Consider the following 15,791-nt stretch of genomic DNA (forward strand, 5'->3'; position numbering starts at 1 on the left):
GAGTAGTTGTGGTGGAGCTCAGCTGCCCAGCTGGGTAAAATTACCACGGATACAAACAGTGGTAATAACACACCAGTGTTTTAGTTGTTGCTGAGCAGTGTTTACACTAAGTCAAGGACAGTTCAGTTTCTTGTGCTGCACTGGTGGTGCACAAGCAGCTGGGAGGGGATACAGCCAGGACAGCTGCCCCCCATGGTCCGTAGGGATGTCCTGTACTATAAAACATGCTCAGCAATAAAAGCTGCAGGTAAGAAATGGGGGCTTGGGGGTGAGGGGGGAATGTTCAGGAGCATTCAGCTTGATGGCATTCATTTCCCAAGAAACCACTACACATGATGCAACCCCGCTTTCCTGGAAATGACTGAACACGTGTCTGCCACTGGGAAGTAAAGAATTCCTTATTTTGCTTTGCTTGCACAGATTTCACTTTACTCATTAAACTTTATTTATCTCAACCCATGACTTCATTCACTTTTACGTTTCCGATTCTCTCCCCCATCCCACTTAGGGTGAGTGGGTGAGTTATAATAAAGCCCCAGGAGTGTTCACACTACACTTGATAATGCCAAGAAGAAAGCAGACAGATGGCAGTTCACACAACTTCTCACACAAAACGGTGAGCCTCATGTGAAGAACACAATAGTAGGATGTTGTAGATGCCAGTATCAGACAGCATAAACATTTATTTCATTTGCATCTCACAGATCCCATGAATGGCTCTGAATATTGATTTGCATCCTGATAGTTGTGTATGGAACCAGGGAATTCCCAGATTTCACTCATTATGGAAAATGTTATTCTGAAGGAAACCCACTACTCCGCTAGTCCTTCCAAACACCTTCTGAGATGTATTCCAACAGGCAGCTTCATACCCAGAGCAACCCCAGGTACATCTGAAGTGCACTTGATGCTTTTCTCTTTTGACTGTTTCCAGAGCACCAAACCCACTGCTTTTTTTGAAAAACAAACACAGGCAGATCTTAGGGATGCCTGCAACCCAATAAATTTGGAATCTATGGAAAGAGAGGAAAGTCAGAGTGAAGTGCTAACAAGGAGACAAGATGAAACCCCCACAAAGCTGCAAGCAATGTATGGCAAGAGGCATTACAGAATAGCTGTTTCTAAAATATTCTTCTAATTAAAAACATTCTCTTGTAAATATAATTATTTATGAAACAAGCTTCTGAACGAAACTGTCTGCCAAAAGCTCTTGTGTGCATGCTCAGAGGTTGCTGGAAGGGTTGGGGAAATGTTCCTGAATACCATTGCAGCTTGACATACACCAGGCTGCTTAAAACACTACAGGAGCATGTTGTGGTTTAACCTGGCAGACAGCAAAAATGCCACACAGACATTTGCTTACTCTCCACTCCTCAGTGGGATGGGGGAGAAAACTGATAAGTGCAAGAACTCATGGGTTGAGAGATAAGAACAGTTTAATAAGAAGAAAGAAGGAAAAAAAAAGGAAAAAAAAATAGTAACGACAAAAAAAAATAAAACAAGTGATGCACAAGGCAATTGCTCACCACCAGCCAACCAGTGCCCAGCCAGTCCCTGAGCAACAGGAGCCCCCCCAGCCAACTCCCCCAGTTTTGTTGCTGAACAAGACATCATATGGCATGGCAGAATACCCCTTTGGGCAGTTGGGGCCAGCTGTCCTGGCTGTGTCTGCTCCCAGCTCCTGGTGCGCCCCAGCCTCCTCGCTGGCAGGGCAGCACGAGAAGCTGAAAAGTGCTCGACTCTATATAAGCACTGCTCAGCTTACACACCGGTGTGTTATCAGCATCATTCTCATCCTAAATCCAAAACACAGCAGCATACCAGCTACTAGGAAGAAAATTAACTCCATCACAACCAAAACCAGGACAGAGTGATTCATCTTATCCAAATTAGCAGGTTCTGTTCCCCCTCCCTTTAAAATCAATAGCAAGGAATGGACAACTCCAAAGTGCGCATGGGTTCTTTCAAATACAGAGGTCTAAAATAGACCAGATGAAGTAGACTTCTGAAGTGTATAATTACCTCTGTTCACTAACACACAGTTTAAGCTGACTACTTCTGATGTATTTGCCTAAACTGGAGAAAGCTACAGAAAGAGCCATGCTACAACTGGAAGAACTACAAAAGAGCCGTACCATGTCCACTGGCCAAGTAACTGTCAGGATCCAAGGAAAGGCCATGAATCTCTTGTATTGCAACCCAGATTCCTGTAATGCAGGAGAAAAAAAAAATTAAAGGCTTTTCAATGAAATTGCACAGTTAATTGAAAAAGATAAAAACAGCACAACCAATGCATCATATTTAAATGGCTATTAAAACTTCGGACAATTTGTATTATAAATGGTTCACAGAATCCAATGTGTTAAGATGTAATCCCTTATTATTCTTCAGTTATGAGCAATGATAGAAGAAAAATGTATTTTTATATAAAACTGTAGTTTTCTCGCTACAAGTGAAAGACTTGTTTTTAAAACTTACAAGCAAAAATATACAAAATGTAATCCTCAAAGTTAAGTCTGACATATGCCTTTCCAGCAAGTCTAAGAACATATCCCTTTCCAACACTTAGTAACTACATACTGTTAAACAGCTAACCTCTAAAATAAAACATTCTGAGCTTTTGAAATTATACAGGAATGTTTTCAGAATAAGCATCAGAGATGTTTCTCAAATCTACAATTATTTCAAAACAAAAGACAGGAAATCTGCCATTTTTATTAGACTCAGTGAAGCACAAGTATTTCTATCCCTATCTGGCTCTACAGTTAGAAATAAAGCTCATCTCTTCCATTGCTAAACTTTTCAGCAATGAAATGTGAGAGGAAAGGAAGCCTACAAATAATAAACAACTACTGCAAGAAATAAAACAATGCATACAGGAAGAAAAGCAGCAGAGGGAAAGAGAATTGATTAAGAAAGAAAGGAAAATAAAAATTGGTGGTCCTAAAGATAGGTCTGCCTCTCCGATGACAAATACTGCAGCCCACAAAGGAAAAATGCCTCTGAATGACTATTTAAAGCCATCTCCTTCCAATGCCTGTACAAGTTTTCACAGAATCACAGAAGCACTGAGTTTCAAAAGGACTATTTGAGATTATTTTACCCAACCCCACCTGCTCAAGCAAGGTCAGCTACAGCAAGCTGCCCAGTGCCAGAACCAGTCAGGCTCTGAATATTTCCACTGGTGGACACCCCACATCCTCTATGGCCAGTTTGTTCCACTGTTAGACTCCCCTCACAGTAAACATGTTCAGATGAAGTTTCACATGGTTCAATTTGAACTCATTGCCAGGTCTTGTCTGGCCTTTTGTGCCCACTGTCTCACTGGGTACCAGAGTCTAGATTCCTCTTCCGCATCCCAACAGACACTTCTACACATGGGTAAGATCCCTCTGAGCCTTCTTCTTTCCAGATGGAACAGTCTCACCCCTCTCGGCCTCTCCTTGTACAAAAAATCATTAACCATCTTTGTGGGCCTTCATTGGACTCAATACAGTAAATTTGTACTTTTATACTGGAGAGCCCAGATCCAGGCTCAGCACTCCAGATGTGTCTCACCGGTATAAGCAAAGAGGAAGGATCACCTCCCTCCACTTGCTGTCAATGCTCTGCCTACTTCAGGAAGCTGTTAGCCTTGTTTGCTGCAAGGGCACATTGCTGGCTCACGCTCATCTTGATGCTCACAAGGACACAAAGATCCTACTCCACAGAGCTTCCTTCCAGCCTGCTGGTAGGCATGTAATTGCACGTGTGTGGTTGTTTTTGTTTTTTTTCATCTCCTCATATGCATGGGATTTCCTGGTATAGAACTCTGTGAGGTTCTCCAGCCCAGATCTCCAGCCTGTTCATCAACTCACAGAATGACCTGGCTTGGAAGGGACCTAAAGCCCATCCAGTTCCACCCCCCTGTCATGGGCAGGGACACCTCCCAGCAGACCAGGTTGCCCAAAGCCTCATCCAGCCTGGCTTTGAACACCCCCAGGGATGGGGCAGCCACAGCTTCTCTGGGCAGCCTGTGCCAGGGCCTCTCCACGTCAAGCTCTTCATCCAGCAGCACCACCAAGTCCTTCTTTGCAGATCTGCTCGCTCTCTCCACTCGTTCATGCACCTCTGGACAGCAGCACAATCACCTGGACCATCAGTCACTCCTCCCAGTTTTGCATCACCTTCAAACTTGCTAAAAGTAAGTCTGCCCCATTGTCCAGGTTTTTAATAAAGACATTAAACCATATAGGCCCAAATATCAATATACACCACTAGTGACTGGCCTCCAACTGGGCTTTGTGCCACTGATCACAACCCCATGGGCCTGGTTAATCAGCAAGGTTTCAATCCATCTCACTATCCATTTACCGAACTCAAACCTCAGCAGCTTGTCTGAGGATGTTATGGGAGACAGTGGAAGAAGTCTTACTGAAGTCAAAATAAACATCCTCTGTACTCTCCTCACCCTCCAAGCTAGTCACTTCATTATAGAAGGCTATCAGGTCAGTTAAGCACAATTTCCCCTTTGTAAATCCATGCTGACCAGTCCTGATCTTCTTGTCCTTCGTGTGTTCAGAAATGATGTCCAGAATCAGTTGTTTCATCACTTTCCCAGGAACTGAGGTGAACCTGACCAGCCTGTAGTTCCCCAATCCTCCTTCCTGAAGGTAGGAATTATGTCTGCTTTTTTCCAGTCTTTGTGACTCTCTCTCAGTCCCCATGACCTTTCAGAGGTAATTAAAAGTAACCTTGCAATGACATCAGCCAGCTCCTTCAGCACATTGCAAATGCATCCCATCAGGGCCCATGGCCTTATGTACGTTCAGTCTGTTTAAGTGTTCCCTAACCTTATTCTCCGCTGAGAGTAAGGCTTTGCTCCAGAATTTCCCTCTGGTCTCAGAGACCTGGTATTCCTTAAAGCCAGTTTTAACAGTCAAGACCAAGGCAAAGATGCCAATTGAGTTCCTCAGGCTCTGTGTCCTTTGTCACTGGGGCTGCAGCTCCATTTAGCAGTGCAGCCGTTTTTTCCTTAGTCTTCCTTTTACTGCTGATATACTTGCAGAATCTTTTCTTCTTGCCCTTTGCATTTCTCGCCAGGTTCAACTCATAGAATCACAGAACTCCACTAACATTAGTGAGAATTTGGGGAGGAAGCAAGGATACACAGATACAGTGTTGCAATTAATTGCAGTGTCTAATTTCCTGTCCTCTGAACGCTAGAAACAACCAATACAATTTAATAGAGAAGAAGTAATCAAGCAGTTAGCTAGTAATACTCTCCACTCCCGTTATTACTCACACCATTATTATTGTCTGTTTTCAAAAATATGTTTGAAATCTCAGTAGTCCTCCATGGCACTACTCAACAAACTTATTCCCTAAATCACTTTTCCATAACTGTTCCATTACAAAGATGAGAGAGAACTGCTTGAGAAAAGAAATGCAACCACAAGGAGGAAACAACTAATTTTAAAGTAACTCTACTTTCCTCTTGCTCTTACGAGTTCTGCTTTAAAAGAAATCAGTTAAATCCTCAAGCATTATTTCAATCACCTAATACATGATTAGCATAAAAATGGTTGCTTCAGACATATTTTTCTATATTAATTTGATAGTTATATCACAAGTAAACCAAACAAGCTGTCCGACACTGTCTTTAGAAATACTTCATTCTGTATAAATTATTTTTGGAGTTTATTTTACAGTCAGTCAACTTAAAAGCAGATTAAGAGAATTTCAGAACTCATCAGATTTAGAAATGACAAACAAAAATAGAGAGCATCCAACACAGGGAATACCATTTCGTATTTTCCATGAGTAAAACGCTTCACAGGAGTAGCATGTTAAAATACTGCCTCAAAAGAAAAGCTACATTGTTTTTATGCATGCTTCTAAGGCAAATGTAGAATCTCTCCCTTTACCCACCAGGGCAGGAGAAAAGGCTACAGAGCAGTAACACATCCAGAGTGATGATCACAGTAATCCGATCTGTGTACCTTCCAGAGTGAAGGACCTTCACTGTCATGAGTGCTATTCAGGGTTAATTTAGTTAGGACAGAAGTGCCAGATTACTAATTCATATGGCCAGACACATATTGGATCATTTCTGTCAAAAATTAGCCCAAGTGCTACTGCAGTTCTAAAAGGAGGAAAACCATATTGGCAAATTCGTCTTCTGTGGGAATTTCTACAGCAGCTGGTCTTTGAGAGATGCTCAATTAAAGCAAGGCTGATGGCTCTAGCTTGACAAATCAATTCAGAGGTGGCAAATTCAGGGGGAAAAAAAAGCACGGAAGTAACTGAGAAAGTGCCGCAGAAAATCTGATGTTGGCATAATTAACCAAGAACCAGTCAAACAGAGAAACAGCGTAGTGAAGGTGTGCATTTTTCTTAATAATCCTCAAGAAATGAGATATTCACTATTGTTTTGACAATTATCTAAAATCACAAATGCATTTTCCTTCTTTCGTGTGACAACACAGTTATAAAAATTAATGCTGTCAGCAAAACAGGAAGATTTAAATAAAAATACCAAATAAAAATTATCTTCAAAACAGCTCTTCAATAATTTACAATAGCATTTAAAAGGACCTATCACCCGAATACCAGAGGAACTGTTTACCTGTTGCAATGTCAGGTTACATGTACCTCTATAAACCCACTACCAGAAGAACTCCTACGATTTAGGAAGGCTAAGCGAGACAGCCCTAACTCCGAAAATAAATGTCACTTACAAAAAAATACTCTAGTGCTGCTAAAATAGGTCATTACAACTCTCCTGTGCCAGAATTAATTTTCTAAAGAAAGGAAGTGGGATACAGCTCCTGATAAGCAGCAGGAACTTTGTCTAGGTTGACTATTAAGGTAAAGCCTCTTATCTATATTAAAAAGTCACACAAAGTCAAAGCTGTACCTACCTCATCGAAGGTCTCTGTCATTTTTTGCATGACATCATTCTTGTGTGTACTTTGAAACATTTCTGCTGTTACCATGCCTAGAAAAGTACATTTTAAAAAGAAGAATGTTGAGAACCGTACTTCAGAAACCCCAAAAAGGACTTTAATTTAAATTTAGAAATACCAAGAGAGGGGTACTTGAGCAGTTTTATCTGTTTACACTGACACGGGCAACATATATATTGGTAGACATATAAACACATTTACAGTAGGAAGTGCTGATGAACCAGAACTGAAATATACATTAAAGAAATCTACAGTGTCTTCTTGCATGGCTATTTGGCTATTTGCCCTAGCAGTCAAATAGGCTAATGGCATCCTGGGGTACACCATGCACAGCACCGCTAGCAAGCTGAGGGAAAGGAACGTCCTGCTCTTCTCTGCGCTGGCACAGCCTCACCTCAAGTGCTATGTACAGGTTTGGGTGCACAATATAAGTACACAAAACTACTAGAAAGCATCCAAAGGAGGGCTACAAAGATGGTGAAGGGTTTAGAGGGCAAAACATATGAGGAGCAGCTGAGGTCCCTTGGTTTGCTCAGCCCCGAGCAGAGCAGGCTGAGGGGAGGCCTCATGGCGGCCTGCAGCTCCCTCACAAGGGGAGCGGAGGGGCAGGCGCTGAGCTCTGCTCTCTGGGGACAGCGACAGGGCCCGAGGGGACGGCATGGAGCTGGGACAGGGGAGGGTCAGGCCCGGGGTTAGAGAAAGGGTCTGCACCCAGAGGGTGGTCGGGCACTGGGACAGGCTGCCCAGGGACGAGGTCATAGCACCAAGCCTGCCAGAGTTCAAGAAGTGTTTTAGCAATGCTCTCAGACATAGGGTCTGATTTATGATTAGTCCTCTGTGGAGCCAGGAGTTGGACTTGATGATCCTTGTGGGTCCCTTCCAACTCAGAATATTCTGTGATTCTATTTAATCTGTCCATTCACTGACTTCAAAGATTTACTAACATTTAGCCCACTGTTAGTCAAAGATCCCAGAACATTTTCCAGAGAAGGCATATTAGTCAAAGACCTGGAAAAAAATCTGAAGTGTAAGAGGTACTTTCTAGCTGCTTAAATATACTCAGAAGTATCAACCTAACAGAACAGTCTTCTTAAATCTCTTATTTGCCATCCTGAAGCTTTTAGCTAGCTAACATACTTCAGATTACTCTCCCCCCACAGGCAATAGAAAGGGATATTAAGAGGGTAAATTACCTTGGCAGCCTGAGCACTGAATGAAGAAGTTGATCAGATCTAGAAGTGCCACATTCCTGTCTTGTTTATAAGCTTCAACCCAGTCATCTACCACAGACTAGAACAGATTAAATAAACTCATTAGCCAAGAGCTGAACACAACATGCTGCACTTCGCTGAGGACATCCATAATGCACACACAAACTACATTTTTCCATCTACATTGAATTATAAAAATGAGAATTAACTCCATACCGTTACATTCCATTTCTAACAGAACATATAAAAGAGCCTTTCTGGGGCAAAATGAAGCCTTTAACCGCTCATTCCCAACTTCTGTCTGGCTTAGGCAGAAGGCTGAAATAGTTCGCATATTATACTTAACCTAAAAGCTAACCTCAAATTTCATTTCTAGGGCAGCCCAGCCTCCAGCCTGTACGCGACACTAGGCCTGCTGGGACAACTCATGCAGCCTTCAGCCCACCTGTACTGCCACACAGGTCTGATGAATTCCAGCAGCAGCAGCCCGCACTCAAGCTGCTGCCTTTTCAAGCCCTTCTCATCATGTTTCACACAGCAGAAGCTGTGCTCTTCAGGGAGCTCTACTGAAGCTAACACAGCTGTCAGACAGCTAAAGGCCAGCCACAGATCTTGGAAAAAGTAGGGTCTCGCCTCCAAAATATGAATGTGTTTTTCACGTGTGCACACATGCAGTTTATACTACATACTGGAGGCATATGTATAACCCTGGATTAAAAATATTTGAAGCTCCAGGTTTTAATCTTTCATACACATATACGAACATGATATATAGATACACTGGTGGACTTCCTCACACTGAAGAAAGTTGCTAAGTAAACATCTACAGAAAAGCTGATTATGCAACATGCCATCACACATCAGAACGGGGTCAAAAGAAAACTGCCTAAAGGCAGGCTCCCAGGAAAAAAAAAGAAAAAAATGGTCTGATTTTCAGAATTCTGAACAACCACAATTTCCTACTAAAGAACCCTTTCTATACTTTTTTTAAATAATTGGCTTTTCATGTGTTCAGACATTGCTTTAGCAAGACTGTTTTAGATATGCCTTTCCTTCCTCTTTTTAAATATCTTACAGCTACGTTTTCATTAATGAAGATGCATTCTTTTCAAGAACCATGCTCATAGCAGTTTTCTGAACATGTTTCTTCACACCTATGCCAAAAACAGAACACAATTTCAATGCTCCGGAGTGATAACTGAAGTGACTGTTGTTTATCTATCGTCCCTCCACCAACTCCTCTCAGAACTCAGAGCTGGAAATACCTGCATGGCCCGCTTCCCCATGATAACCACTTCAAACAATGTAACCGCCTCAACCACTGCTCCATTCTGCAGCCGTCTCACTCTTCTACTGCTGGAAGAATTTCTCCTTATATTTTCACTCTGTTCTCGGACCTTACGTTTCTCTCTCTGAAATGAGTCAAGCAAAGAAAGAATATGAGGAAAGAAGATACTTAACAGCCATCCACAGATAAATGAACTATTCCCTAATAACAAGTTTATTTTACTCTCACCGTAAGGATTTCCCAAGGGTGCTAACTTTTAAGCCTCACTGAGGCTGACGAAGACTTATCAAACATGGGTATGAAGGAAAGGATTTATCAGTTTGAAATTTTTTCCTCAACAAGTCATAAACATAGCAAGGTATAAGCGGAAAGAAGCTTCTGAACAGTTATGTACTGCCCAGAAGGCATTTTTCAGTGGCAGCTGTAATTTCTGAAGAGCAGACGGCAAGCACAAAAGCTCTTCTACACCTCTTCACTCACAGGGCAAGCGCACAACCTGCAAAGTACCATCAGCTGCACGCAGTGTACAGATAAGGCAGAGCACATGCTGAAGTGAACTGACTGTGCAAAAGCCAGTACTGAGGCTCTGGTGCCAACAGAATTTGGGGATCAAGCTGCAGCCACTGACTAGGTTTTAGATGTACTGTATTGTTTCAAGAAACACTCCATTTTGTAACAATTGAATGAGACAGAAAATAAATTCCTTAAAAAAAAATATATATAAACTTACTGTTGTTTTCAGGTTGCCATTTCTCACACCTCCGCTGTTCTGCACTGCAGACTCAGGCACAGTCTCATCACGGACAGCATTCTCTCTAAAGCATAACAAACATGTTGAAACAGCCGTGAGAACAAAGAACCGTATACTTGGTATAAACAGCAGAAGAAAGTAAGATTATGCATATGCATTTTAATGTTCCTAAGAATATAGAATGGTTTGGAAGTTATGCCTTTTTTGTTGCTAAAATAAACAAACAGAAAAAAAAACTTTAAAAGTACAACAGAAGTTCAGGGCCTTCTTCAGATTATTTCCTTTCCTATCTGATACATAGATAATTAGAAAACTAGTGAAACTATCAAAACCATCAAGGAAGCAGAAAGCAAGTAGTTGAAATACATGTAGAAAGCTGATGTTGACTTAAAGTAGCTTGTAAGAGCCATCAGCCAATAACAAGCATATATCACATTTTAGGTCCTCTACAGAAAACAAGAAAACAACATTTGGTGGCTCTACAATTTAAAATGCGAGGAAGAAACTGTTTTACTTGTCCTGTAAAACACGCTTAAGGAAGAAGACACATAAGAACGTTCTTTTCATTTGCAGGTATATATTCATATTCATTGCTAACATGATGCAGGAATAATGTTATAAGCAAAGATGCACCTTTTGGGGGATCTGAAGCCATACATTTAACTGCAATGAAACCATGTCATTTTTCAGCATTCCTAATGCTAACAACATGTCTTGCCAAAGCTCATGTTTGGGCAGACGAGCTAGATCCCACTTGTGCAGCAGTTCAGTACTGGTGGCCAGCTGCTATGGCCTCCTTGAAAACTGGATGGCCACCTCATGGCCAGGACATGAAGCCAGTTGACTTGTGCTCTAGGAAGGCACAAAAGGAAAGTAAACATGAGACTGTACAGTTACGTTATTTTTCATGATCATGCTGCAACAGGAGAGCGTACTAACATGAGCAAGCACTTTGCAGAGAACAAAGCAGAGTATTACCCTGTCACATACAGTCAAATCTCCAGTATCCAATGTTGACTAACCCAGATGGAACATTAACCATGCTACGGATGCAGAGCCAGATCGAGTCCAGAGGGGTTTATCAATGCCAGATAAACACTATTCATCTTCCCAAGACAGCTTCAGTCAGACAGTGCCTCTGCAAAGCAGATCCTGAGGCTGCGTACCATCCGCTGCAGGGCCTAGGTCCTGATGTTATTTCATTAGTGAGAAGTTTCTATTTAAACACATCTCTGGTTCTGAATTTATTGGAGCACTAGACCGTAAGCGATGTAGAATTAGGCTTCCAAAGATTCCCATGCTGCTCTCTAGATCCCATAAAAATATATCAAATTTCTAAATAAAATGATGCAAATGATTAACTTCCCTACAGAGAAAAATCCCATTGAAGCTAAATTTAGTGAACTTCTCATCATAGAAAAGTTCAAAACGTGCCATGGTGGTGACAGATGGAAGCCAAGAAAATAAATCAGTCTAAACCAACCCTTACATCAGTTGTCTGGACTTCTGCATGCGATGAAAGAGGGAAGAACTGTGCCTCACAACCAAGTCTGCATGCTAAAAGCAACACTTTGCAGTTTTCAGAATGCTTCCTTTGATTTGTAATTGTGCACCACAGAGATTAAGTATCTCAACTGCTACCAAAAAACTTCCTAGTTCAAAAGAACAAGCAGCAATAGCCAGCAATATATACAGCTCTTCTGAAGCCAGGTAGCCCTTCTCAGATTCCTTATACAGACGACAAATTAAAAGGACCCAAACCTATTTGTCAAGGAGCTGCTTCTCCTATGCGATTAAATGCTTTCACTCGTGATTTTGAAGTAGAACGCAACATTATGGGGCTGGACTAACATGTTCTTACTTGTGCTGTTCCACTAGAACGACAACTCAGATGCCAGCCAGCATTTCAGTGTGTGTTACCTGTTTATGCAGTGTACCTCCACACGATGCTCAACATACTCTCAAGCAGTTTTCCCGAATTATTTCTGTGTACTATTTAGCAACTTATTACATGCCATGATGAAAACAAATACATTTCATTTGATTACGGAAACTATAATTGAGTCTAAGTTGAATTAAAATATTTAAATAATGAAGGAAAAAAAAAACACACCGCCCAGTACAAAAAAACACCAGGACAATTTAGTCAAGGACTTGTCTGAACACGTGCTGCATTTAACATCTTTGTCTACAATATACCTCGCTAAAGCTTTAACTCACACAGCTCTTTCCCAAGCACATCCTGGATGTGAAAACCACTTTCAAGCAGTGGTCCACTGACACTGACCCTGTGCTACTTTATGCCAGGCAAAACCTGCCTGTAGCGAAAGGTGTTAACAAAGTAAGTGAATGCCTGGTATAGGGGACAGCCTGCTTCCTGAAGCTCAGCAAAATGAGCAGTAATGAGAAGACAGTTGACCTCCAGCTTCCTCATGCTGGGCTAACAGTTCCATGTAAAATGATAGCCCTGTGACTAGAGCAGTTGGACTAACTTTCACGCATATGCTGAGCATCCCTGTTGAACACCCACCAAATGTAACTCAGCACTAGGTATACACTAAAACGCCATTTAGTTTCCAAATCATTTTGGCTTTCAGTGCACCACAGCACATAGCAATGCCACAGGAAGTACTGTCTTACAAAAGACATCCTACACCAAAGACTGCAAAGACAACGTATTTAAGCAGGTTTAGCTATCTGCTTGCTTTAAAAGTTATTTGAAAAAAGACTTCTCATCATAAGCCTATGAAAAATAAAATTGCGTGACTAAACAAAAAAACACTCTCAAGATCCTGCTTTGGAAAAAAAAAGCATCTTCACTTTAGTACGAACTTAACTATGAACTTCTGGACTGATATGTTTTCCTACACTTAATGTATTCTCTAATTCCCTGAATCTTTAGGTTTGTTTTGCATTCCTTAAGAAGCCGCTAGATCTTGTTTGCTCCTATTTACTTTCTTTATATACAGAGTTGCACTGATCCCTGTACCTGGAAGTGCTCTGTTTAGTTTTGGTAGAGATTTTTAAAAGCCAGATCATCTCAGTACTCATGTTGCTTTCCTTCCTTTTAGTACGGGTATTTCCTGATAGTAATGTTGTTCATCAGGCAGGTAGTTAAAGGTTTGCAGGAACTAGACCAGAGTTTACAAACTGAACCATACGGAGCCACTTAGATACTTCCCTTGAGTTTTTATCTGCACAACTAGAGTTCTGTTGAAGAAACTGTAAAAAGAATTAAGACATCCTCTTGTCTTCTTGAGCAAAATAGGAATTACTCTATCTAATCCTAAGGATGATGTGAACACTACCACAGTGATCCTTATGCGCAACTCCATTTAACATCTTTTCAACTACTTGAGTACAACAGTAGGTTTGACAAATTTTGACATAATCACAAGCTTTTCTTTTGTGTTTTTTTTGTCAACACCACACCAAGTGTTTCGGCATACCTCAACTCACTGCCTCGTGCACTGTAAGGAACAGTTGCCAGCCATTTACTCTGTTTCCATCAGCAAACGGTAAGAAAGCACAGGAGGCGGAATTCCATTCCTATCTCATCATAAATTTGACCTTTAGACCCTGCAACATATGGCTCACAGGCACATTTCTACCTTACATTCCTGCCACAATACAGTCCTTTCAATAGCACTGGAAGTGTTACTGATGAGATTAAAAAAATAAAAAAAAAAACTTGAAGCAGGAAGGAAGCAAAGCCCTTCTTCTAGCCCTCACACAATGCTATTGTGGAAATTTTTTAGTTCAGTTTTCTCATTTTAATAAATATTTGGAGCAGACTTAAGAAACCCACCCTTAAAAAAGAAAGCTACCTCTTTCATGCCATCATAGCTTATTCTTTCAGCTGTCTAAAAGGAACGATTAACCTACGTTACTGGATTAATCCCACCTGTATATTTTCTAAATCATAAATTCCAGTGCAATTGCTTCACCTTTTAGAAGCAACAACAAATCGCCAAACAATAAGAAGCTGAGCTAAACAATCGCCAGGCACCTACCTGTCACTTCTGAAACTAAAAGGTTTGCTTCAGATGAAACATTCAGGAAAGGACACTTGGCAAGCTACACCGATTGTCATCATGGCCTACAAGGAAAGCACCTCTCAGAGCTAACGAAGCAAAAGACCTGGAGCATGCTTATAGAACCATAGAATATCCCAAGCTGGAAGGTACCCATAGGGATCATCAAGTCCAACTCCTGGCACCGCACAGGTCTATCCAAAAGTTTAGACCATGTGACTAAGTGCACAGTCCAATCGCTTTTTAAACTCAGACAGGCTCGGTGCAGTGACTACGTCCCTGGAGAGCCTTTTCCAGTGTGCAACCACCCTCTCGGTGAACCTCTTCCTGATGTCAAGCCTACATTTCCCCTGCCTCACTTTAACACCATTCCCGTGGATCCTATCACTGGTATCACGGATAGGTCACCTGCCTCTCCACTCCCTCTCGCAAGGAAGTTGTAGACCACAATGAGGTCCCCCCTCAGCCTCCTTTTCTCCAGACTGAACAGGACGAGTGTCCTCAGCCTCTCCTCATACATCTTCCCCTCTAGGCCCTTCACCATCTTCGTCGCCCTCCTCTGGATGCTCTCCAACAGTTTAATGTCCTTCTTGTACTGTGGTGCCCAGAAATGCACTCCAGTACTGGAGGTGAGGCCGCACTCACTTGGAAGGTAACAAGATGAGCAAAGACCAGGCTACAATGAGCTCAAAGTAGGCAACGCTAGATACCTAAGAAGTTTCACTCTTCAAAACTACACAAGGTATGCTCAAATTTAGTAACTTTATTATCTGTATCTGCTCTTTCTACCTACATATCCCATTCTGTAAACAGTATGAATGCATTTGGTTTATTAATTGAATCAACTGATGACGGAAAACATAGCCTCTGAAGGGGGAAGACTTGACATGCCCCCGATGAAAGCAGCTCTGGAGCAGCACATCCTCTCCCCCTGCTCTAAGGCAACAAGGAGTACGCAATGCCAACAGGTTGACTACAGATAACTTGGTACTCTTCCCTCTCAGCACCTCAAATCTGTCACTGGAGTGAACACACCCGCTGAGACTATAAATCTGCCTGTTTTTATTCAAACTAGGTTCACTTGCACAGAACAGGGCACAGAGAAGCTCGTAAGACCAACCTCCCTGCACATCGGCATAAAGCTACATTTAGAAGATGCTGAACAATACACGAAAGGGAAAGGAAATGAAACGCAGCCGTTAGTAACGAGACACAGCCAATCCCCTTTACCTTCCCTCCCACCCCCAATGACCCATCCATTCCCCCACTTATCTGCAGGACACAGATTGAAGGGACAGCGCCCGAATTCACCCCCCCAACCCCCTCCCCCTAAAAAAAATAATGAATAAATAAATGAATAAATAAGTAAATAAGCGGCGCCAGGTCTTACTTTTGGCTGGGAAGGCTGCTGGCTGCGTTGGGCTCGGCTATCATTTCCACTACATTATTTCGGCGGCGCAGGCAGCGAGCTGATGGTGGGGGGGGAGGGAGGGGGCTCCTGAGGAAACTTCACCGCGGCGGGGCTCGGCTCCGAAACGCGCGTCCCGGGGCGGGCGGGCT

At 42.1% G+C, this 15,791-nt stretch overlaps 1 protein-coding gene across 2 annotated transcripts in view; it reads right to left on the reverse strand.

Annotated features, from left to right (window-relative positions):
• The window catches only part of LOC116490372 (cohesin subunit SA-2-like), a 62,984-nt gene extending 47,213 nt beyond the window's left edge, over nucleotides 1–15,771 (reverse strand). For both annotated transcript variants that reach the window (XM_032189501.1, XM_032189491.1), the window contains exons 1-6: nucleotides 15,622–15,771; nucleotides 10,177–10,261; nucleotides 9,424–9,570; nucleotides 8,141–8,237; nucleotides 6,903–6,979; nucleotides 2,136–2,207 (exon numbers count right to left, since the gene is read on the reverse strand). In XM_032189501.1, coding sequence (XP_032045392.1) covers nucleotides 2,136–2,207; nucleotides 6,903–6,979; nucleotides 8,141–8,237; nucleotides 9,424–9,570; nucleotides 10,177–10,261; nucleotides 15,622–15,665 — 522 coding nt within the window. In that variant the 5' untranslated portion in view covers nucleotides 15,666–15,771. The remainder of the gene's footprint in view (nucleotides 1–2,135; nucleotides 2,208–6,902; nucleotides 6,980–8,140; nucleotides 8,238–9,423; nucleotides 9,571–10,176; nucleotides 10,262–15,621) is intronic.
• Nucleotides 15,772–15,791: the final 20 nt, after the last annotated feature.

Source organism: Aythya fuligula, chromosome 1, assembly GCF_009819795.1.
Source record: "Aythya fuligula isolate bAytFul2 chromosome 1, bAytFul2.pri, whole genome shotgun sequence".
Taxonomy (NCBI): Eukaryota; Metazoa; Chordata; class Aves; order Anseriformes; family Anatidae; genus Aythya; species Aythya fuligula.